The sequence below is a fragment of the Delphinapterus leucas genome, chromosome 15 (assembly GCF_059928025.1).
Source record: "Delphinapterus leucas isolate spDelLeu-1000000601 "Yukka" chromosome 15, BTC_Dleu_Yukka2, whole genome shotgun sequence".
In the NCBI taxonomy this organism is placed as follows: Eukaryota; Metazoa; Chordata; class Mammalia; order Artiodactyla; family Monodontidae; genus Delphinapterus; species Delphinapterus leucas.
In genome coordinates, this window is record NC_143143.1 from 36,098,750 (window position 1) to 36,122,860 (window position 24,111).

The 24,111-nt window shown below is 54.6% G+C and overlaps 2 protein-coding genes across 9 annotated transcripts in view; both read right to left on the reverse strand.

Annotated features, from left to right (window-relative positions):
* KCTD5 (potassium channel tetramerization domain containing 5) overlaps positions 1–18,074 on the reverse strand; it is a 54,959-nt gene extending 36,885 nt beyond the window's left edge. For 2 of the 3 annotated variants that reach the window (XM_022594597.3, XM_022594596.3), the window contains exons 1-4: positions 17,784–18,073; positions 5,708–5,816; positions 3,954–4,045; positions 1,878–1,973 (exon numbers count right to left, since the gene is read on the reverse strand). In XM_022594597.3, coding sequence (XP_022450305.2) covers positions 1,878–1,973; positions 3,954–4,045; positions 5,708–5,816; positions 17,784–18,038 — 552 coding nt within the window. In that variant the 5' untranslated portion in view covers positions 18,039–18,073. Of the gene's footprint in view, positions 1–1,877; positions 1,974–3,953; positions 4,046–5,707; positions 5,817–17,783 lie in introns of all 3 variants that reach the window. The other variant, XM_089896353.1, reaches the window with a different exon arrangement.
* A 297-nt stretch (positions 18,075–18,371) lies between these two features.
* PDPK1 (3-phosphoinositide dependent protein kinase 1) overlaps positions 18,372–24,111 on the reverse strand; it is a 71,408-nt gene continuing 65,668 nt past the window's right edge. For 5 of the 6 annotated variants that reach the window (XM_022594592.2, XM_022594590.2, XM_089896345.1 and 2 more), the window contains one exon: positions 18,372–24,091. In XM_022594592.2, the coding sequence (XP_022450300.2) occupies positions 23,975–24,091 (117 nt within the window). In that variant the 3' untranslated portion in view covers positions 18,372–23,974. The remainder of the gene's footprint in view (positions 24,092–24,111) is intronic. The other variant, XR_016387843.1, reaches the window with a different exon arrangement.

Below are 24,111 nucleotides of genomic sequence, written 5' to 3' on the forward strand. Positions count from 1 at the left end.
AAATGCCTCTCAGAGACAGACCTGCCACCTGCGGACCTCAGGGGTGCCCGGCCCCGGGTGCAGATGGAGCAGCGCATATGCAGCCACTCATAATCAGGTCTGCCCAGGGACCACATCCTCACGAGGCGTGCAAGCCTCTCAGAACCTGGCTCTGGCCTTGTCACTGACCACTGGCCAACTCTGGGTTCAGCCCCATCACCTCGTGGGGTCCCAGGCTCTGGCCCCTCTTCCCCTGCAGTTCTGGCTCCTATTTCTAGGAAGCAGACAAGTGAACAAACGTGACCCTCGTTCTGGGGTTTCTCTGGCATGAACGGGGGGAGCACGTTCCCAAGGGAGGAACTGGGCAAAGCGGGTGAGACTTGGGGAGAGAGGAGCTGCTCTTTGCTGTGGGTTTGGGATCCACCCAGAGGAGCTCAGGACAAAGCCCCTGAGCTGGTCTCAGGGAGGATATGCCCATGCAGGAGGCACGGGAACCCCTCTCCCTTCCGCAGGAGCCACAGCGAGGGTGACCTAGTTCACGGATCCTCAACCAGTGACCGCAGCTCCTGTCTCCCCAGCCCTTTTCCAGGCTGCACACCAAGGGACAAAACGAGGGGCGGTGGGAGCCTTCCTTTTCTTTGTGAGCCTGGTGTGACTGTGCTGGGGTCAGGGAGTGAGGAATGCAAATGTAACCACAGGACCCGGCGGACACCCTCCACACCCCCGCCCCAGGGCAAGGGCAGGGCATCAGAGCAGCCCTGCTGGCTACGTCTCCGGGTGGAGAGTGGGACACAAGTGCCGACTGCGCCTTTCATGACATTTCAAGAGGACGCCAAGCATTCTATAGCCTGATTCATTATTTCAAAAGACCCATAAGAAAGGGTAGCCTTAATTAGGAGGGATGCCAGGGGACCCTATGATTTCCCACCGTGGACAGAAAGCTGGCACCAGAGGAGGCTCTCAGGAGCCAGAGGGGGTGGGCTGGGGTCACAGACCTGGTCTCCGCCCTTCAGGACCAGTGCCCAGGGCTTGGGCCGGGCAGGGTCATAAGCCCAAACCTCAGAGTCTCTGCCTAAGACACACAAACAGCGACAATGAGCTTGTGGGCAAGGTACCACCCACTCAAGAGGACATCCTTGCCGTGTTCTCAGGCCCACAGGTAACGGGCTGCAGTTCCCCAGGACGAGAGGCAGCATGCCCACAGAAACACCAGAGCGCTGTGGACAGAGGGCGGTGGGTGGGTGGAAGAGACTTGGCTCTCACCCCTTTTCACAGGCGTCCTAGCAAAAGCAGAGCTGAGGAAAATGAGGGGCATGGCCGAGCCAGAGTCAGCAGCACTTTCCAATCAAGGGCAGGACAGGGGGCTGGGGGACTGCAGAGCAGCCCCAAGGGGAAGAGCATCTATGCCAGCAGCAGCACAAAGGAGCCGGAGCCCCATCTGCTCGGCCAGCACGGAAGGGCCAGGAGGGGCCAGGGCGGACAAGGGAGGGGATGGGTGCCGGGGTCATGCCAGGAGGCACTCAGGATATCGACTCCACACACACACACACACACACACACACACGCACACGGAGATGTTAGAAAAAAGCACACAGAACAGTCCTCCCACAAAAGAATGGGCTAGACTAAGAAAAATAACTGCAGAGAGAATACTTGGGAGGTGGTACCCTAAGAACAACTCTTGCTGCTCCCCCCATCACCCGTGACCAATCTAGTCAGGACTGGTACAGCTGCTGCTTGTGAGAGGTGCTGGAGACATGATGGGGACCCATGCTTCCATGAACTGCAGGCCGCCCAACACCTCATTACTGGTCCCGGGGGCCAGCTGACCTGAGGACCCGAGCAGGGCCTTTATAATTAAAAGATCCACTGTGCTGCAGGCTCAGGGGGTACTTTACCTGCTCAAACTTCCAGCCGTCGGACATGGTGGAGACCATCTGCGTGAGCTCCTCCTCCTGACACTGGAGCACACGGTACACGTGCTTCACTGGCACCTGTGAGAAGGGCCACAGGTGAGGGCAACGCCCGTGCCCCGCCCCCTCACAGCCCCACCCCACGTGCCAATTGGGGATGGCGACGGGGGCCCAGGCGACGGGGGCCCAGGGGAGGCCTACGGTTCCCTTCCACCTCTTGGGCCCAGGTCGTGATGCCTAAAGAAACCCCAAAGGCATCCACCGAAGAAGCAAAACAAACATGCTGGAACAGCTGCCGTTTTCTGCTTTCCCATCCACCTCCAAAAATATTTCCATTTCTGAATTCCAAAATAAAATGAGTCATGTTCCTGAAATCCCAAGAGCACCTGTGGCTAGATGTGAATACACGATGACAGCCATTCCTGTGCCTTGGGGGAACCACACAAACTCTCTGAACTAAGGGGGTGCCTTGAGAGCTAAGCAGGACCAGCCTCAGCCCTGCTCACAGAAAAAAGCTCTCAGACACGCACAGCAGCTCAGACAGGAGCCCGTGGATCTTCCGATCCACTCACCCACCCGACCTTCGCTGAGCTATGCTCCAAGCTCGGCTTCTGGCAACACCGCAGGGAGCACTGGCCAAAGGCCTGTCCTAATACAGCTGCCGCTCCGGCCGATACACGATGTGTCAGTGATAGGGTCACAGCTCGAAGTACACGGGTCACCACACAGCCCAAGTGCCTTCATTTGTGAAACAGTGGAGGACACTGAGCACTGCTCAGCCTGAGCCTGCTAATTCCCTTGCCAGCCTGTGAGGGGGCCTCTCCCACATCCACCATGCAGGGGGGACACAGGCACAGAGGGCTGGTGCCAGCCCAGGTCACAGGGTTCGTAACCAGGGGGGCTGGGCGGAGGGAAAACAGGCCTCAAACTGGCCAGAGATGACTGGGGAGCTCGTGGCCACATCTCCTGCCCCCTCCCCAGGCCCCTCCCGCTGTCCCGATGGCCCTGTGGCTCCTGCAACAGGGAGAGGGCGGGAGCTGTGTGGTGGGTGGTCCCAGCCTCCCACGCCGTCACCCCACTGTGCCCTCCCCTGGCCCCTGACCAGCCACTCGGAGCGGCCAGGCTGTCAGCAAGCCTCTTCACAAAGGCCAAGAGCTCCAGCTCTGGGCCTGCCGGGTGCCCAGCGGGAAAGCCCGGGGTGGGTGGGGGGCAGTGAAAGGGTTTTAAGTGGACGGAGACTCTTCATGTAGTCTGGCATGAAGCTCTGAGAGAAAGTGCACTTCACAGCAGCCTCCTGGCAGAGGGAACCTGCCAGGCAGGGCCTGGCGCTCTACTAGCAAGTGCAGAGCTGGCACTGCAACAAAGACTAATGCCTAGACCCTCTGGTACCTCCCTTCGTGGGAGGTGCTAGACACAGCCCATCTCAAACAACACTGGCCTAATGGGCAGCAGAGTGGCCGTGCTGGCCCTGGCACAGCTGACCGTGGCCAAGTGCAAATGGGTCCCACATGGGGCTCTGCACCATTGGGGACACAGTCCAGCACAAAGAGTACCTACTGAGCCCTTCCTTCCTGGTAAAAGCCAAACTCTCATCGTGCCTACACACACCTACAGGACCCCCACCTCATCCGTCTGTGCCCAGCTTGCCGCCAACTCCCCTGTGCTGTCCCTCCAGCCACACTGGTCCTCTGAATGGATTGAGTACTCAGCTACCACAGGCCCTTTGCACTCGCTGTGCCCTGTCTGCAATGCCCTCCCTGAGACGGCCACACACTCAAGCCCCACAGAGGTCTCCTGCTCTCCCTCTGCCCCCTCCTCACCCTCACTGGACCATCCTCCTCAGCAGCTGCTCATCGCTCCCCACTGGAGTGGGGCCCCCGAAGCATGTGCCCTGTGTGCCAGTCAGGGCGCCAGCTGACAGCACCGTGGGAGGTGTCCAGAGGGCGGCCCACAGGCACCAGGACAACTCCAGAGGAAGCCAGTCAGCAAGGAGGGAGGGAAGTGAGCCGCGCCTTTATGCCTGGCCTCGGAAGGTTCCTGCACCTTAGTCACCGGTCTCACCTGTGATGTTCTGCTGTCTCGTTCTCTAATTTTGTCCTTTACAAGTTTTATTAGTGAGGTGATATTGTAAAATTCTGCTTCCTCCAACACCCCTAGAATAAAGAAAAACAACTATAATTCCCACCAGATCAAAGAATAAACGTTGTGCCTCTGCCCCTCAGTGGACCGGTGGCCCGTTCTCAGCCCAGCCAACTGGAAGCCCCCGGCCCCCGTCCTGCCATCCTACAGACTCTGCAGACACCGCTGGCTCTCAGGGCCCCCAGGGTACACACGGAGAAAGGGCACGTTTGTGGACACACGTCTGGCCCGCGTCCTTCCAGGTGACCTGCTGGGTGCTGAGTTCACGCCAGGCCCCCGGGACGTTTCTCGGACAGACCCCCTCCAGAGCCTGCGGCCGTCTGTCCTGGGCTAGCGGCCACCTCACATGGGTCCCTGTGTCACTCAGTCAGAAGACAGCTGGTTGAGAGGCTGCTCAGCTGTGGAACTCCTGCCAACTTAGGAACCCTTTCCTGCCGTTTGCAACGTCCCCAATTTAGGGGCTCTGAATGGCCAGGTAACTCTGAAGAGCGGATGGGAGGGGCCCTGCCTCGGGGCTCCTCATGGGTATTCCAGAAGGTCAGGCGCATGCCTCCTGCCACCATGCCTGGTCGTCCCAACGAGTCTGCACTCTGCACAGCGGGTCCCGGCACTAGCGGCACCGGGGGCTCGGAGCCGTGGACTCTGTCTGACCCTCAAGCTGCAGCCTAATGAGGTCTCAGGGACTCAGCAGAGCGGGTGGTGGGGCAGCCACCGCCCAGGCAGACGTCTCTCTCCTCAAGGCCCCAAAGGGAGGTGCACCTGGCACATCCCATCTCAGGATGATGCGGGGCGACGTCCTATCAACCCTTCCCTTTGGATCCAGGGGTGGGGACTGTGGGGCTGTGAATAAGCCCTGGAAGCCTCAGGATAAGCACTTTGGCCTGAAGGGTCAGCCTTCTACCATCCAGACGCTCCAGGCGCCCCTCGTGCTCTGAGGGGCAGATGGGAAACGGCACCCGTGGGGGCCTTTCTCCCAAAAAAAAGCACTGCATCTGAGGCTGACGGAAGACAGGTGAGTGAGGCCAGGCAGCAGGGGCTTGATCTGTGGCAAGTACCACATTTGCTTTCTAAGCAAATCATGCTGGGAACAGTTTGCCTAAAACTGTACAGCTGCACACACAGAACACACGTGTATGCACGAAAAAGACGCTGCAAAAGAAGATGCAGACACGCAGTCGGAGGAGCAAGAGGGCCCGGAGAGAAGGAGGGAGCAGGCTCAGCTCAACAAGCAAAGGGGAGAGAGCCCTGGGCTCTCAGCACCGACCGGACCCTGAGCTGGGAGCCATAGCACGGCAGGCATCTGGAAACGCAGGAAGAACTCAGATGGGGTTCTGCCAGGGCTGCCCCAGAAGGAGAGCAGACGCGGGGTGACCGACACCGGGGACCCCCGGGAGGTGGCGGGCCCCAAGCTGTGTGAATCAAGGCAACCAGAGAGCAGTGGGCCCCAGGGAGGAGCCCCACCCTCAGGGCACCACCAACCGGACACCTGAAGGAGGGAGTGGGTTGCAGTCCCAACCAGCCCCCACCCAGCTCTGGATTGTCTCAGCTTCCTGGAGGAAGAAAAGGGGAAGAGGCAGCACAGAGCAGCCCTGTTCCCTCTGAGATAAGCATCTGTGAGGGATGGAGCTGGAGAGCAAGGGAGGGCCCCCCCGATCCTGGTCCTGCCTGCGACTCACCTTCCTCGGCAATGTCTTTGTTAATGACCAGCTTTCCGTGTCTCAAGTAGTTCAGCACAGGCCCAAAATAGGTGGGGTCTCTGTCGATTAAATAGGCACCTGTTTCATCCTACAAAGAACAACACACCAAGGTGAATCCCAGACAAGAAAGCGCAGTTCCCACAGCTGGCCCGCAGCCCAGCCACGGCTAAAGGGAGTTTTGGAGGCTTGTGGGCTGTACGTGTCTAATACACAACTGGAAGGATCAGCATTTATGGCGCTTTAGGGAACCCCTAAGCAGTGTCGCCTGCTTCCAGCCACCTGCAGCCGTTGACCCTGATCTGTCACCACTGCAGGTGAAGCCAAGTTTAAGCTCTGCTGCGTCAAGGGGACCTCCCTATTTACTCAGAGGCAAGGAGATTGTGTACAAGGCCTCTTTCCTCATAGCTCCAATAATTCCTGAGAGCGAGTTCATCCTTTTCTCATTTCAGCAACCGTCCCACAAGAGTAACCTGACACACTTTCCCCCATGGGATGCTCTCAAAAGCGGGACTGATACCAACAGGTCAGCATCTGAAAGACACCGCGACCCAGGCCGCCACTGCTCATTTTGGGGCTCCTCACTGGGCAGGACTGGGTAGTCAGAGGCTCATGGAACACAGCTTCATTTTCTGTTGCCAAGTGACCCCAGAGCTCCCCTGAGACTGCTGACCACCGAGGAGGCCTCCCCCACAGCAGCGCCCCCCCGGGGTCCATCTACAGAAGGCGCTCCCTCCACACCTGGGCAGGCCCTGCTTTGCCCCCAGGGCCAGGGCCTTTCTGAGTGTTAGGGACCCTCACTGCCCACGGCACACAGCATCAGGCATCTTGGCAGGGAGGTGGCGAGGCGGAACCCCCTGAACCTCTTGGACATAGTGAGCCCACGGGCCCCAGAGCTCACTCCCACTGGGAGGAATCTCAACCGTGAAGCGGAGTGCTGTGTTAGGGCCCCCTTCTCACTCATAAGCATCAAATCTGGAATTTTGTGTAATAAACCTGGTGGTTTCAAGGGTTTCCTCCTGAGTCCACAAAGCTGTAAAAACCTGCTCTCCTCAGATCAAATCCGGATGCGGGGCCAGCAGGACCCAGAGCCTCGCTGATGGGTGGGCAGGCCCCGCTCAGCCCAGAGCACCTCTGCCCCTTCTTCTCTCCCACAGGCCCTGGGTGCTCAACCCAACCTCCTGCCTCGATAGGCCACTGCCTGGTCCCCCCATGGGCTTCCTGTCCCCCAGGGCAGCATCCAACCACACACAGATCCCCAACTTCGTCTAAGGAAGCACTGGTCAGATATTGTCCCAAGGGATCCTGCCTCCCGGCCTGGCTCCTCAGCCCTTTCTCCAGACTCCCTAGACCCCTCCTCTTCTCCAAGCAAGGCCAGAAGACCCCTGGGACAGGCTTCAGGAAGAATGATGCTTCAGCAGCCTCCCAACTGGTGAAAAACAGCCGCCATTTCCTACAAAGGGGCCGAGGTCTGGAAAGAAAAGGATGGAGCTGCCACAACACGGAATCCAGGGGCTCTTCCCTGCACCTTGTGGATGAAAAGAGCCCAAGTGTGACAAGTGCAGATTGCCAAGCTCAGGAATTATTCATCGGCTCACTGCTACCTCCACAGACAGCTGGCAGAAGGTCGAGAAGGAAAGATCAGACAAGGACTGGGCTCATCTCCGCCCTCAGGACACCCCAGGGAGCCTCCCTTGTCACACGGGGCTGAGGCCCCACAACGGGGCTCAAGGCCATGCCACCGACACACTGGGTATCTCGCTCAGCACTGGGAGTGGGCGGGAGAGGAAAAGGAAGTGACCCAGGCCTCCAAAGCCTGGAGGGATGGGGGATAGGACAGAGAAGGAGGGAAAGGAGGTGAGCCCACAAAACTGTGGTGGTGGCACGCCCAGGGCCAGGTGAGAAGGCCACCGCCCAGATGCAAAGGGACCCCAGACCAAGCCCTGGAGAGCATTGGAGAGCACTGGAGAGCCAGCGATGGGGCTGGGCCTCCAGACACCAGGCTGACCCGTAGAAGGGCAGGGGTGGGAGGCCGCTGAACAGGGGTGGCTTTTTCACTAAAAGGCCACGTGGCCAATGCTCCGAAGGAACTCCTACCCAGGCCCAGCCCTCAGCTCAGTGCACACCAGGCCAGGCTCGTGGCCCCATTTTAGGGTGCCTGAGGTGAGGCCCTCTAACCCCGGGGGGCTGAGGACTCCCCAGGAGGGACTGGGGATCCAGCACCCAGGCTGGCAAATGCAGAGGTAGCAAGGGGCGGGGGGACAGCACGCCCCCAGCAGCCTCCCCAACATGCTCCCACCCATACCCTGTGCTCAAAGGCAAGTGGCCTCCGTGCTCAACTACCCAGCCATCCAAGGGGAGGGGCAGGCTTGTCGCTGCGTGGGGACCCCTGCCTTCTTAAAAGGAGCAGCCTCACGGATACATCCAGAACAAGGCCAAAGAGTCCAAGGTGCTTGCTGCTAACTGGGCTGGAGCCCAGGCCCAAGGGTGGAAGAGCAAAGAGGACCCCACCTGCGTCTCAGGGTCTGGAACCCAGGCTTTGTATCCACCAACAGACATTCCTGGTGGCCCACCCGGAGAACAAGAGAGGCACTGGTCCCTGGAGGTGCTGGAAGCACAGCTGGGAGAGAGCTGGCACCACGGCGAGGGGGGCACAGAGCCACAGGTGGAGGGAGCATGGAGGTCAAACCCCTGGGGTCCAGGCTCACGCTCAGCTACTCAAGGCGCATTGCTCCTCTCTCCAGGCCTCAGCTTCCCCATCTGTCAAATGAGATACTCAGCCAAGAGGAGGCCGGGGCCCTTCTGGCTCTAACGGTCTGTGTCTAGTCCAACGTCTCTTCAAGGTGACAGAGCTGGGCTCGTGACCTGTCCTGGGGGCTGGGACAAATTCCAAGGCAGAGGAAGCCACATGCTCTGGCCACAGAGATGGGGAAGCACTGAGCCAGGAGACTGAAGCACACACCTGGCCGGGCCCTCGGAGGCCTGCGCCTTCCATGCCTCCTCCCCGGGCAGGAAGCGAAGGCAGTGCCTCCAGTGACACCCTCCCCCCACCCCCACCCCACCCCCCGCCGCACAGTCCGTGGCTTATCTTAAAAACCCGTGTGAAAACCTAGAGGAGGCCATCCTGGGCACTCAATCCACACATAGGTTTAGAAAGCTGGGGCCGAGCACCCCAGAAAGAGAGGCCTGGGTGCTGGGCATCCAGACCTGCACCAGAGCACTGGCTGCCCACAGCTGGGCACCGTCCCCCCATCTCATGCCAGCTCCCTGGGTGTCCCAGGACCCGCTGCCTGAGCCAGCCTCCAGGGCACTGGGGAAGCTGGAATGGGCTTCAGTTGGGAGCCTTGTCACCCCATGCTTCTCCCACGTGGTGTCACCAGCTGAGGGCAGGAAGCTCAGTCCAACAGCTGCCACGCTGGCCCCAGCAGTGTGGCCTTAGCACTCCCTCCCGGGAGGGAAGACCCACCCACCTAGACCTGGAAATGCAGGCCCATGGGGTGACCCTAAGATACTGAAGGTCAAGTGGCCATCCCCTAGCAGTGACAAGCCCACCCCTCCAGCCCTGCCACTGCTAAGCAGACTTCAGGAGGCTTCATGGCAGCTTCCTCCATGGACCCCCACAGGGCTCCCTGGCCCAGTTTCTTCCCGTGGATTTGTTTTGCTCTGATGGGCTTCATTAAGAAACGAGGACGAGGACTTCCCTGGTGGTCCAGTGGTTAAGAATCTACCTGCCAATGAAGGGGACACAGGTTCAATCCCTGGTCTGGGAAGATCCCACATGCTGCGGGGCAACTAAGCCCGTGCGCCACAACTACTGAGCCTGCGTGCTGCAACCACTGAAGCCTGCATGCCTAGAGCCCATGCTCTGCAACAAGAGAAGCCATTGCAATGAGAAGCCCGCACACCACAACGAAGAGTAGCCCCCGCTCGCTGCAACTAGAGAAAGCCCACACACAGAAACGAAGACCCAGCACAGCCAAAATTAAAAGAAAGAAAGAAAGAAAAAGAAACAAACAAGGCTGAGACTCTAGGGTTAGGAGAGACTGGGCAGCAGCATGTTGGGGCGGCGCTCTCATCCTACAAGGAGTGCCGGGGGCCCCCAAATTCCACTGGGCTTTATCTTGGACAACAGCCCAGAGGACCGCAGACTGACTCTCGTTTAGAGGCACCCAGGCAGGAGCTCTGGAGGAACACCGTCTTCCAGCACCTAAGCCTGAGCAGCACTGGAGAGTGTACGCGTGCCGGCAAGGGCTGCCTGCACACTCGACTGTGACCAGGCTGCGACTGACACGGGCACCAGGGCCCTCAGCATCTCATGTTGCTTGTGTTTGTAAGTGGCCCTGGGGCCTCCATCCTAAGGCAGAAATAAAGAAAACTACAGAACACAGAAAAAGAGAAAATACCAAAACATCCCAAATTCAGAAGTCTCAGGCTCACTTATGCAAAAGCAAAGAGAGAATGGTCTCTGTGACACCCACACCAGCAGCGGAAGGGGACGCCCGAGGCTTGGCCACTGGCAGCTGTGGTAACAGCACCCCATCCATCACCTGCTCACGGGAGAAGAACCTTGTGATGTGCACTTGGCATGGTCACACTTACAAAAGGCAGCAAGACACGAGGATCTCTCTCCTCCCTCCCTCTGTCCTCTCCTCAATTTATATAACAAGCGTGTGCTACATTTATATAGTGGCAAGGCTTGAGGTTTTTGGGTTTTTTTGTAAAAGAGCCAGAATTAAGATTGCTTGCTTGACAAATCGTTTTCCTCTATTGACTATCCCCACTTCTCACTGAATCTGCATTTGACCTACTTGTGCTGGCTTTTAAAATATATATCTACCTTAAAGGCATAAAAGAGAGAAATGCTGGACTTAGCTCTTGAATATTTAATGGAGGTCATGCCCGTCAGGTTACACACTGTTTGCTGGTGGCTCACTGACACCCAAGTTGGCCGAATCCCACTCCAAGGGGGCCCAGTCTCCGAGGCTGAGCTGCTGGGCTCCAGGGAACTGTGAATCTTGCATCCCTGAGCCTGTGCCGCAGAGGGAACGCCCTGGCCACGGCCAGGAGCACCTTGCCCGCAGTCACTTCTCTGAGAGGAGCCAGCAGGCAAGACAGGCCAGGTCACACGCTCTCTGAGGAGACCCCTGACCTGCAGTCCCAACATGGACAGAGGCAGAGAAGACGATCCTAATTAGAAACCCACACAGCCCCACCCCGTCCACTCCCTTCCGAGCAGCCCAGCAGCCTCAGCCCTCGGTGGTGGTTAGGAGGCAATGCTCTGACAGGGCCGCTGAGGTTCTCCTGTTCGCCTGTGCCTGGCCCTCACGTTCAAGACAGATTCGAGTGCACTGCGTGGCGAAACATCGTGGGTCCAGGGCGGGCCCCCCACCCCCTTGATAGAACCGTGCACATGGCCTTGAAAACGGCCATAAGGAACAAGGGTCGAAGAAGTCAGGCTCTCAGGCAAGGCTGTAGACGGAAATGCATTCTGTGGCCACGTCTCACTCCAGCTCCGTGCATTCTCTGGAGAGGCCTGCACCTGGCTCCTTTCTATCACATTCCCAACTTCCACAAACACACGAGGAAATGGAACACGAGAAACACACGGCCACTGGAGACTAGAAATGCAAAGAGTTGAGTGTCCCAAGCTAAACGCAAGATGTATTCTGTCAAATTTCCCCATTTGAAACCTGAACGCAAAAGCACAGAATTTTCTGTACACAAACATTTGCAATCAACATAATTAGAATTAATTTTCACTCTGAAATTATCCATTTCAGTGATTCTGTTTCACTTTAAAACCTTCACCTCTGCTCTCTTTTCTCTTTTGTTTTCTACAGTTTGTCAGATCCTTGACCTAGAAGACGCCTTAGACATCACCAATTACAAATGAGGAAACAGAGGCCCAGAGACCTGTCCAAGCAGCGGATGTGCAGAACTGTGCTGACGTGTGTGTGGGAGTGCTGGCTGCTTCTGACTTAGCTTTCCCCATATAAGATCCTACGACGCCCTGTGTACACCTGGAGATCGGAAACCCTCTGGCACACACAGGGAATAAAGGAAAAGCAAGAGCTCTGGGTCATTCCCACCCTCAGATCTCAACCAGCACCCAGCTCTCAGGGCTCTGACCCCCAGGTGCCTCCCAGTCCTAGAATGTGGCTTAGAAACAGAATTTAGGGTGACATAGAGGACTCAAACGAGGCTCACTAAGAAACAAATGCAAGAGGACGTGTGAAAGGACCCCAGCACATGAGGCTCCTGGTTATTCTCGTAGAACAAACGTGCTTCAAATTCACCTAAGGTGGGGTTGTGGGGGGTCCCACCAAGCGCCACGAACAAGCGGAGATGGCTCACAGGGACCGTTCAGCTCAGCTGGACCAGGGCCCACTTGAAGCAGATGCCACATCAACTGTGCAGGCAGAAACAGGCATCGGGCCACCCCAGGGTGTGGGGCAGTCATGAGCAGGATGTCATGGGTGGACCTGCCAGCCGGAGAGCCACCCGTCCAGGTCTCAGTGCTATGAACATCTCTGTCACAAGGCAAGGGGGCAGCCATCTGTCCGAACTTCTCAGGTACTTCCCTCCCTACAGGCACTCCAGTTACAGAACACCTGCACATAAATCCCCTACAGATGCCACACTACTTAGCTTGGTTGAGAGAGAGAGAGAGAGAGAGAGAGAGAGAGAGAGAGAGAGAGAAACTAGGAAGTCAACTTAACATGGAAACAGGCAAAAACCACGACCGCCTGGGAGAGAAGCACCAGTAGGAAGAGCCCAGGGTCCCTGGCTGCAAACCTCCCCACAGTGGTTCTGCCAGCCTGGAGGCGAGGCCCCCTCCAGGCCCAGAGTCTCCAGTCCCCTGGACACCAGTCACTCAGCTCAGGCAGGCAGGACATTCTGCAGCCAGGACGCCCCGCCAGGGGTTCACACCACGCCTGCTGCTCCCAGGGGTGCCCAAGCCCTCCCCAGCAGCTGCCCCACAGCCACCGCCCTGCTGGCTCCAAGGCAGCCTCTGTTCTCTTCCTACGCTCGGCCCTGCCTGCAGACCGGTGCAGAATTCCCCCTTCCTTCTCGCTGGGGCTTGAAGAGCAGGCCCACGGCTCCTCTGCACCCTCGCCCACCTCCCCTCCTCACCGAGGACTGCCTGGCGCCCAGCACTGCCTGCCTCTCCGTTACCTGTTTCGAAAGACCTACCTTGGCCTATGTAGTGGCAGTGATGGGCTGGCCCAGCTCATCACCTCCAGAACCAGCCCCAACAGAGCCTGACTTGTAACACCAGGCCAGGATCCTGGAAGTCCAACTACTGAGGAAACTAAAACCCACAGAACATAATACGGATGATGAGGAAAGATGAACGGTACACAGCCCTGCTCAGACGCCTCCCTGATGCGAAGAGCCCATCCCAGACACACATGGAGGATGGTACTGAACTCTGGAGCTGTGTTCTCCAGGCTCGAGGGCATCAGGTTTCTTGTACGATAACTCGATGGCTGCCCAGGAAGCTGTGCCCCTCCCCCCTGGCACAGGCTCCAGTGCCCAGAGTTGGGAACCGGCCCTCCAGGGCCTGTCCTAAGAAGTGTCCATCTGGGAAGCAGGGGGCACTGAAGGGCCCAGCTTCCACACCCCACCCTCTGAGGCCGGCCCAGCAACCAGAGCTACCTGCCAGCAGCATGAGGTTTGCGGCAAGTGAGGGAGCGTGTAATAAGTGACAAGTAGGAACAAAAACAAATTCTGAGGGGGACAAAAAAGCATTCTTGGTACATTCTTTCTAAAAACAAAGTACAAAAGTAAAATAAAGACTACTAAGAGCCATCTCTAATTCCTGCAACGACCCAGCACCAGGCACTGTGTGGGGGAGGGCTCATATTCCTCAGCTTCCTTAATTCTCACAACTCCTCCTCTGTGACTCTGCTCAGAGAGGTACATTAACTAACCCCAAATCGCAGGGCAGGTTAAGTTGTGGGTGGAGTCAAAGTCAGGCCTGAGTCCAAAGTCTAACTCGGCCACCATGAAAAATGCCCCGTACCCCCAACACCCACATCCCACCAACTCCAGACCAGAATGTGCTGGGTGCTCGGCAGTCTGGGGAGAGCACCAGTGCTCGAGGTGGCCTGCTGGCACCCTGGCCACACAGACCCCTCCCTGGGTGCCACACAGAGTCAGCTTCTCTAAAGGACTTTAAAGATTCCTGGCCCAATGAAAGCTGTCCTTGAGCACCCCTGGAAAGCAGCCATGTGCACCCACTCCAGGGGAACGCAGCCACAGATAAGCCATAAGGAGCTGGCATCTCTGGGTTCCCATAAAACTCTATTTGCAAAACCAGGCAGGTGGACCGCAGCTTTCTGACTGCTGCTCGAAACCAAGACCAGTCACTGTCCTGCTGGCCAAGAGCAAGTGAAGGCTGCCCGTGCGGTCGGGGGAAAGAGGAACTGCTCTTCAGTTGACGACCACCTCCTCCCAGCTACCCTCAGACGGCTGACAGGGGGACAGCTGATGGCTGTGTCCGATGCCCCGAACAGCTCTCCTCACTAAAGGCAAGCCCTTCCTCAGGGCTTCCCTGCTCAGGTCCAAGGGGTCCTGTGGAGAGGTGACCATGGCATCCAGGGCGAGTGAACCCCCACTGCACTGGGCCACCACCTGCCCAGGGCCTGAGCCAGGCGTGGGGTCAGGGCTGAGAATATGCTCGGAGCCAATCCTCAAGTAAAGCGTGAGACGAAATGCACAGTGGCTCGGGACCCCCACTCCTGGCCTCAGACCGGAGACCCAGCCCTCTCACTGGGGCTCACAATGCTCTCAGCCTTTCGCCTCTGACTTAGTCACACGGAACATAATCTGCCGTTTCACTCTAAGTAATCCCCACTTCTCCTGCCAAGCGGCTTAAAAGATAGTCCTTCCACCCACACCCCCATCACTTAGCCCTGTCTGTAAAACTCCTTTCACTATCTTTCTAATCCTGAAACTCTAGCCAATACCAAGTACGCTGGGGGTAGGCAAAGGCAAAGAACTGCAGAGGACATGGCATGTCATCAGAAACACCTCGACGGCCCCACCCCTCAAAGACCCATCTGATGCCACCACATCTGCAACCCCAAAGCCAGGACAACGGCCCTGTTGAAGGGCAAAAGCTCATGTGAAACACAGAGTTTTCTCCAGGCCTGGCTCAGCTGCAGAGACTGAACCCCCACCCCCATCCCAAATCCCGCTTAATCTGAGTGGTTTCCAACCACCAAGTAGTATTTCCTGTTTCCCTTTTATTCCTAAAGCATCTCCACACTGAAACAGGGACTGATTCAGCTCTAAACAAACTCTAACCTGTTTTCAACAATGCCACTGGGCCAGGTACCATGGAATACAGAGAGATATAACCCAAATGAATCACATGTCGAGTATTTACAAAGCACTTCTGGGAAGGAGTGTTACACCTGGCCTGCCCCTGATGGAACAGGGGAGAGAAAAATGACCCAGGATAGCAGGTGAACAGATGCCGAAATGAATAACACTGACACAGCCCTACTGGGGAAGCACCAGAAGGAAGTGAGAATTCACACTTGGGCTATCTATAGAGAGAACTTCGTGGCAGCAAGGGCCCCGAGTCAGAACTGGAGACAAGAGGGTAAGGGTTTAGCGGCTTGGGGCACCGTGGGCACTGGGTCCCAGTTACAGCCCAGCTCCCCACCACCCCTAACGACCAGTCTGTCGGCTATTTAACAAAGCACTCCTCCAGAAAAATGTTCTGACACCACCCCTCCCACAGAGCTTCATGACTGAGCTCCCCGCCAGACCTTGTGCGTTTAACAGCAAGCTCCAGGTACTCTCCCAGTGAACTCCAAACCCATCAGGCTCCTGAAAGATTCCAGATCTTCCACTTCTTGGAACTCCTCCCCCTGATCTCCCCACCCAACCCCGACCAAGCACTACTCTGCAAGCCCAGGTGCTCAATAAACAGGAGACAAATGCCCAGCAGGAAATCTTCCACCAGGTGCGTCCAGCCCGGTGAATATCTGCAAGGTATCCTTTCATCAATCTCAACTATGAGGTCAGGGCTTGGAGATTTTTACATGTGAATCAACATCCTGTTTCTCTTCCATCACATAATTGCTAGCATCCCACTCTTCCAAACACCCCTTTCCCTCCACCCTCATTCTCAGATTCCTCACTCAAGGTTTAACTACCCAGGAGTGAATCTCTGGGACATTCTTTCACCAGAACCAAAGGGGGAAAAAACTGAGAAGAATGAGTACTTTATACATTTTCTCATTTGAGGTAAAACACTCTACGACCATGACTAACGGGAATTAGCATTACTCTTTCTGGCAAATTCACATCTGTGGCTAAAACTAACCCATATTTACTATCAACTATTTTATGAGACAGAAACTATCTGCTGCATTACCTTTATGTTCTAAATTTCAATTTTACAATTGGGAAATCAAATGTGGTTAAGTGGATGACGGTGAAAAAAAGCAACTTCAACATAGACATACTCTGATAAATTACCCTCCCCAAAGGACTACTATACAGTAAAGCGTAATTTTTTTAAGTAGTCTTGAAACAGTAAAGACTTAACTGGGCAAACTATAGTTAATCAGCTCTGAATAATTGTCTCAGTGCCGAACAGGCAGCCATTGCTTCACAACAGCCCAATGGACAAGAGCAATGTAAAATCGTACTCAATATACAAAAGAGAAACCCTCAAGTAGAAATGCAAGTGAATGACCACTAAGGCTCACTGTTTAAACAGAAAAACAAAACAGTAAAACATACACCCACGCTATAAAAGGAAAATCATAGCTAACAAAAGCTTATTTCTATCCTGGAGATGACTGTCATTTTCTGGGAGATCAACTCTCTAAGAGTGGAGAGCTTAGTCAAATGAGCAATGGAAACAGCTGGTGGGGTGGGGGGTACCAGAGCGCTGGCATCTCAAACCCTGATTTCTACCCATGACTGGTGGTTTTGTGGTAACTCGAGTTCTCGTTTCCCAATCATAAGGTCATGCCACACAGAGGATGGTCTGTGTCAGGCTTCTGGATCTTGAAGAGGGATCTGAATCTTTCTGGGAAGCCTATGCCTGGCAAATGCTGGGCTGGCAAGGCACAAAGCCAAGTGCAATTATGTAGGCTCGAGTGAAAGACACAGGAAAGTTAGAATAAGGTTTGTGAATTGCCTAGGATAAATACAGGTAACAACTATTCTTCCAACAGAGCCTTTTCTGAGTTTCAATGCTGTTCAGCTCCAGAGATATTCTTCAGCCACACAAGTGTTGTAAAGGTAACAATCTAAATAGTTTCTAGTACCATCTGCACAACAGTATGAGCATTTAATCTGATGAAAGGCAATCAGCAAACCAAGCTAGAGATTCCTATCCTTTTGAGAGGACAATAGGAAAACTAGGTTAATTAGAAAGCAGATTGAAAAAGATTTCCTATTTTGCCCTTCCTTAACACCCCCAAGCCACCCCTTAATATGAGCAACATTCCGTTTGAAAAATAACTCTATGGACGGCACTTTCTGAGAGTGCTGAGTGGGTGCGTGTTGCGGCTGAAAACGATGGAGCACCAACTCTTTAAATGCAAGTCACTGGGAAAGGCAGGCCACCCGTGTCAACCCCCCACACCAACGTTAAGTCAAACGTCTGGAATGTGAGAAGATGAGAAGAACACCAGGGTTCTCGGATTCCAGAGCCACTAAGTACACTGGGACAGAGAAGAGGTGTTCTCACACCAGGGGCAAAACAATCTGGGGAGGAAAAGAAAGTAGATCCACAGCAGAGTCTGGGGTCTGCAAAACCTCCTCCACCGAAGAGCAGAGAGGGCGAGACAGAGAGACACCCCGAGGTGGACTGGCTGGGGAATCTTCGAGGGTGGTGGGCGCCAGGGCGCCATCCTCTCCTTCCCCGGCCCAGGACAGGGAGTCGGGGGGCTCGGGTCGAGCTGGTGACGAGGGGAGCGCGGAGCTCGGAGCCGAGGCGGGTCTCCTCAACGTGGGGCAGGGGGCGTGCGGCGGGCCGCCGACCAGGGCGGCCCGAACCCTCCTGGCTGGCCCGCGCGGCCCTCACCTTGTCCGAGTCCAGGTCGGGGTCGGCCTGGCACAAACGGTACAGGAAGGATTTCGGATCCCGGCACAGCGTCTGCCGAGTGGTGAGGAAGTAGGTGCCGCCGACGTTGAGCCGGACCCACTTGGACACGCTGCCGGGGCGCTGGGCTAAGGCGCCGAGCCCCGCGCTACAGCGGCGGCACAGGTTGGTCCCCAGCCCCGCCCCGAGGCCGCCCGGGGCCGGCGGCAGCAGCTCGCAATGATTCTCCGCCATCATCCCAGCAAGCCCCGCCACAGCTCCTCTCTACCGGAAGCGTCCGGCCTTTAATACAGTCCTCCGAGCTCCGTCCCGCCCACAGGTCCGCCCTCGTAAAGCGCCCACCCCGACGTCACGCGGGAGGCGGAAGTTCAGGTACGGAAAAGCGGCCGGCCGTGCCACCTTCCGGCTGAAGCCCCGCGCGGAGTGATCCCATGACGCCGGTGCGAACGGGCCGCGGGGTTCGCTGGGATCCGCCGGGCACCTGCGTGCCCGGACGCCAGGTTCCCGGCCCCGAATCCAGGTCACCCGACCCGCGCCCCGGCCAAAGGAAGAGCTACGTCAGCGACCGTCTACACTCTACATGCTTTTTTATTACAAGACTACCGAGCATACGTGGAAAATTCATTATCCGGTAACTACATCTAAAGCACAAATATTTGAAAAAAAGAATAAACAGATTCATTAAATTATGATATGATTAAATCATCGACCAAATAGAAAATTTATATAATAAAGCCAGAAAAAAAGTTGTAAAATATAGTTTACAATAATTATTCACATTCAAGGCTGTACATCAATACATACAACGTGGCCCCGAACATGAATTCAATCCAAATAATTCATATATTAGATTTTAAATAACACAGACTGAACTAGAGGCCAACAATAGCCAGCAAATAACCTTATATAAGAATAAAAATACAAAAGTGTATATCCTAATATCATTGCATTATTTGTCTTCATAATTTTTTTTTAATTTTTGCTTTGCCTGTACATCACAGTTACAGCTACAGACCAGGTAGAGAATATTATACATGTTCTAACTGACTGCCACCAACCTGAAAGACAGCTAACATACTACTGATTCATCCTATTTTGTGTTGTTAAAGAACAGCTACAGCAGCTCTAAATATTGCAAAAATTTGATTGCAATGTCCAAACTTATCATGACAGAGATTTTTCATCAGCAAAACGACCCTTATTCATAGTCACTCAGCCAGATGGGTTAGACTAGGGTGGATTACACAGCTACAAAACATTTTGCCTTTTGTAAAAAGTTCTCTGTACATAAAGTTTGGTATTTCTTCATATTGAAGAAATGAATTCTGGGGGAAATTCAGGTATACATGTAGGCTTGCCCACCACGCTGTCTGAGCTACAGATAAAACTGCCCTTTGCTGGAACAGCTTCCGCCCCAGACCAGTTCTCCACAGGCAGCCTAATTTACAACCCTGCAATCTTGGGCCAGCAGCCTGCACCCCTCAGAGGCTCTGGGAGTGACTCCTGCCCCGATTTAAGGCACTTGCCATGTAGTCTGCCTAAGAGACAAGGGCCACACCCACTTGGGTCACCATCAGTTCATGTTAGGTTTGGATATGAAAAGAAACAATATGGAAAAACGCATATGGCACCATCTCCAAGAATAGTACCTTCACCATGTTCTCATAGTGGCTGCAGCCTCTGCCTCATTCTGTGGACCAACCTGGGGAAAAGGGGATTTGGGGTGTCAGAGGGAAGGTAGGAAACCTACTTCTGCACAATCTGGCCATAATCTCTGGCATAGCCAAGTGGCACTGAGCATGGCACCTAGAAAAATCTTTCATGCATGTTTCACCTCAGAATTGACAGACCCCAAACTAAAGTGGAGAAATTAAGAATGAAACCAAATTTGGGTGGTCTGTACTTCAAGACAACTAGGCAACCTGCAACACTGTGGGTGAGGAGAGGGGAGGAGAAATCATTAAATCCTTGTCAGCCAGGACAATCACATTCTACAATGAAAAAGCCTGGCCAGGGTGCTCTACTGAACTGCTAAGACCTTCTGACTAAGTCCCGCAATTTGAAGAACATGGGGGCAAACAAACTTCTATAAAATCTAGTTGTCTACATGGTTCCTTTTTCAAGTAGAGCCTTTGCTCTTTTACTGATTCCAAATGGCCCAATGTACTTTCTGAGTCTATAAACTTAATTACAACTCATCCGCTAAGTATGTGGCAAGGTCAGTTCAACACTTTTTATCTCTGCTGACTGTGCAGATGCAAATTCAGTACCATTGTGGACACAAAGTACAAGACTCTGTAAATATCACCAAGCACTTGAAAGCCATAGCAGCAGGGATGGGAAGGTAACATGCAAGCACAACCAGGTTCTTTCAATAAAATAAGGAAATTGGCTTTTGGAAAAATATGTCACAAATGGCCTGCAGTAATGACAACATTTTAGCATTTAAAAAAAAAAAAAGAGCAGTCTTATTCAAACATTCTTGGGAACACACAGCTTACCAGAAATTGATTTGTTCAGGATCTGTAGGACACAACTAAGAAAGTTCTGTACTGGAACTCTGAACATCTAAGCATCAGATCAAGACAGAGGAGAAGAGAGACTATACTAGCTTTAAAATGAACAAACTCTTTGACCCCAAAATACCACTTCTAGGAATCTGGGCAGGGTGGGGGCAAGGGAGATCAGAGTCAAAAATCAAAGAATTATAAGGATATTAATCACAGCATTATTTAAATAGTGAAAAACCAGAAACCATCTAAATGTTTTATAGCAATGAAATAGTCAGATAAATTATGATAAAAATTATTAACCATTAAACTCTACAATCATTAAAAACAAGGTTTTTGAACGACATTAAGATAAATACCAAGTGAAAAAAGCGGGGTGCAAAATGGTGCATGTTGCAATGTTCCCACTTCAGTTACAAAAGCAAACACATGTGTGCGGGTGGGGAGTAGGGAGCAGCAGACTAGGCACCAAGATGCTCACAGTGGTCCTCCCTGGGTGCTGAGCCTCCAGTTGATTTTTTTCAGAAAACAAATGTTTCTTAACAAAGTACAAAATCACCTGGAACCCCATGCTGGCACCCTGTCCTCGGGGGTCTGTGCCACAGACTGTCTCCTACAATTCCTTCAGGCCTGCACCACAAATACCACAGAGTAGCCCCCAAGGGGGCTGGGGTAGGTGCAGCTCCCGTCAGCTCTGGCATGACCCCAAGAGCCATCTTTCCCAAAGCAAGTCTGTAACCAGCCTCCCGAGAGTCAAGGTTCATGATGGCAGGCACGCAGGGTGCCACTCACAGGGTGGGGCTTCATGCTCCACATGGGGCTGCCCATTGCCCACTGGCCTGGTCAGGTCCACAGAGGGAAGGAAACCCCATCCAAACCCAGCTTCCTCACGTTCCCAGAGAGAGGCAAGGCACAGCGGGCTGTCTGGGCCAGCAGAGACTTGGCCCTCCTGGCCGTCCTCCCTCCACTCTGTGCCAAGAGAGGCTGCATGGTGTGAGACCATCGCTGCTTGACAGGTGCTGGCTTTGGTGCTTATCCCTGTCTTGTCCCCTCTCAGTAAGACACTCCTGGATCTGTTAAACACCAGGGCATTTTCTTTCTCACCTTGGTTAAGACCACATTTATATATATTTCTAGGTATGTCTGCATGTGTACAGAGACTGACACCCGCGTCCACGTCTTAGAACATAAGGCACCTGCATGCCAGAACGATGGCTCAAAGGATGAGGTGGATAAAACTAAAGATGACATGAGTAAGCACAGGGTAAGACTGGAATATATAGGGGCCTTAAAAAAACAAAAAGGAAAGAGGACTCTGAGCAGAGAACGGTGACCTACAAAGGGTTCAGCTGTCACTGGCTCAGGTTGGGCAGTCACTTCAGCTCTGCCAGCTTCGAGCTCAACCCTGAACCCCTTATTCTCTGGTTTCAGAGGTTAAGATGGAGCTTGTCGGTTAAGCCCAGGAGGTAGTGGCGCTATCCAGAGGGAAGAATGCAACAGAAGATTTGTCTCTCCCCGAGCAGCCCAGCCGAGTGCTCTTTTAAAAGCCAAATATCAGCTCTGCTTGTTTCCCTGCAACCAGACACCCAGGAAAGACGCTGTGCAGGAGCGGGCTCCTCACCCTCCTAACTGCACACACACAGATGAGGACGCTCTGACGAGGGTAAATATAAACACGGGAGTGCGCCTGAAATCAAAGTCCTGAAAGAAAGGGTCAAGAAAGACTCACTTTCTGGAAAGCACGTGAACACAGGCAAGACTTTTCCAAAACGAGGAGAAAAGGGGGCTCAGTCTACGACCACACGCCCAGGGCACCCTGGGACGCCCCCAGGGCAGGCACCCCCTACACCTTGGTATCCTTGACACACACACACACACCCCAAGCAGAAACCCCTGGCAAACCTGGCTCCCACCTCTGCTCCCATCCAACCCCTCTCCCTGTCCAAGCACCGTGGGATTCTCCACATCCGAACCTTTTTCCTAGTTTAAGAGCCACTACTATTATATCACTAAAACAGTTTAAGACATCTTTCCTCTACATGTGGACCAGTGGTCACACAGGGTGATGGATGGTTCGTTCGAGATAGGAGATGGGGGCAGGGAAGTAGTCAGGGGACCTTTTCTGTGGGAGGTTCTGTTGGTACCTTTGTGAAAGTCTAAAGGAAATGGCAAAGTCATCCCTCCCCTGGGGACAGAGCCATCCATGTCTGTGAGCGGCAGCCTGCGGGCCCCAGCGTCTGCTCCTCTCCCACCTGGGACTGAGGACTGCCCCCCAGGGACACCCTGGGCAGGGAGAGGAATGGCTGAGCCCTGCCTGGCTGACACGCGTTCTCTGTTCAGGGGGCAGCAGCAAAGACGATCAACGGACCGGTAAGCCCTGGACCATCCTAAGTGCACAGCAGTGCGCAGCCTCTAAAGAGCTAAAGGAAATAAGCCTGAAACTGGAGGAGAGCGGGCTGGGGCTTGGGTTCAAGTGTGGTGTTCCTGCCCCTCATGCAAGGTGAGTGACACTTTTTTCCAGGCAAAGTCCACTTGATGGGGACCAGATGACCGGGCAACATGAGAAGGCTTTTTGATTTTCACTGTGCATATGTAAAAACACTCTGAGTTAGACTATGAGAATGTTCAACTTTAGCAGGAAAAGTGTGCATGTGGCAGCTGGGAGCCTGCCCTCCTCCATGAGGCCTGGGTGTGATGGAGGACCATCCAGTGTGCCGACTCCAGGCACCTCTCAGCCCTAACTTAACCCTCCACCTTTCAAACAAAACTCTCAAGAGGGGCCACCAGCTCTCACTCCTCCACAGGGAGGCCTCCAGGCCCGTCTGTTGCACTGCCCTGGCCTCACACAGGGAAGGGAGGCCACTGAGCCCCATCTCCTGGTGCACCTGGTGTTCCTCCCGGGCAGGTACTCAGTTCCCCGCCTCAGAGGGCAACGCTGCTCCGAGGGATGACACATCAGAATGCTTGGCTGGCACCTTCTAACACAGCAGCGACTCCATGTTTCACCGGGAAGACCTGTTCTACTTCTCAGTGCCCGAAGCCTGCCCGGCCAACACAACTCACAGACAGCAAGGACCGCAGAAATCTCACAGCCAGGGCTACTTGAGGAGGCAAGCACGGGCCGTGGAGACCAGGCCATACACTAGGGATGCGAAGAAAGGAGCACACAGACAAAAGCCAAGAACCCGCCTGCCCCACAGAGCTCGGGGGCCACCCCAAAAGAGGTATGCCCGGCTCCCTGGTGAAAAGTTAGTTCCACGATGATCCGGGGGCAGAGAGAGCCCAGAGACATGCCTGGGTGGTCCCTTTGGCCACAGCAGAACCGGCAGGTGACAGGGCACATGGTGGAGAGCTGGTGCCGCGAGTCTGTCTACAAGTCCGGGCGGGAACCAGGCGGATGTGCACGATGCTGGTTCCCATGGCGAGCAGAGTGCGAGAAGCTCCACATGGCACAGAGAGCAAGCAAAGCGACCCTGAATTCCTTTTCGTTATTGGTTTTGTTCTTTGTGTGGTTGGGTATTTTTCTTTTCTTTTAAATAAAAAAGCTGCAAGGTTCCGCCGTCTGCGTCCCCCTTGAGATGGCTGGCAGGTGGTCTGGAAGTGTCCAGGTGGCGGTGAGCCATGCTGGGCACACATCCTGCAGCGGGTGCAGGGCCGCGGGAGTCACTGCACGGCGGCGTCCGGGTGGCTCTGGTATCTGTGCCTCCACACCTCCTGGATCTTTTTGCACCATTTGTGAGCATTCCCGCTCGGGTCCATCAGGTAATACGTCCTATTCGGCTGCAGAGACAGAAACGTTT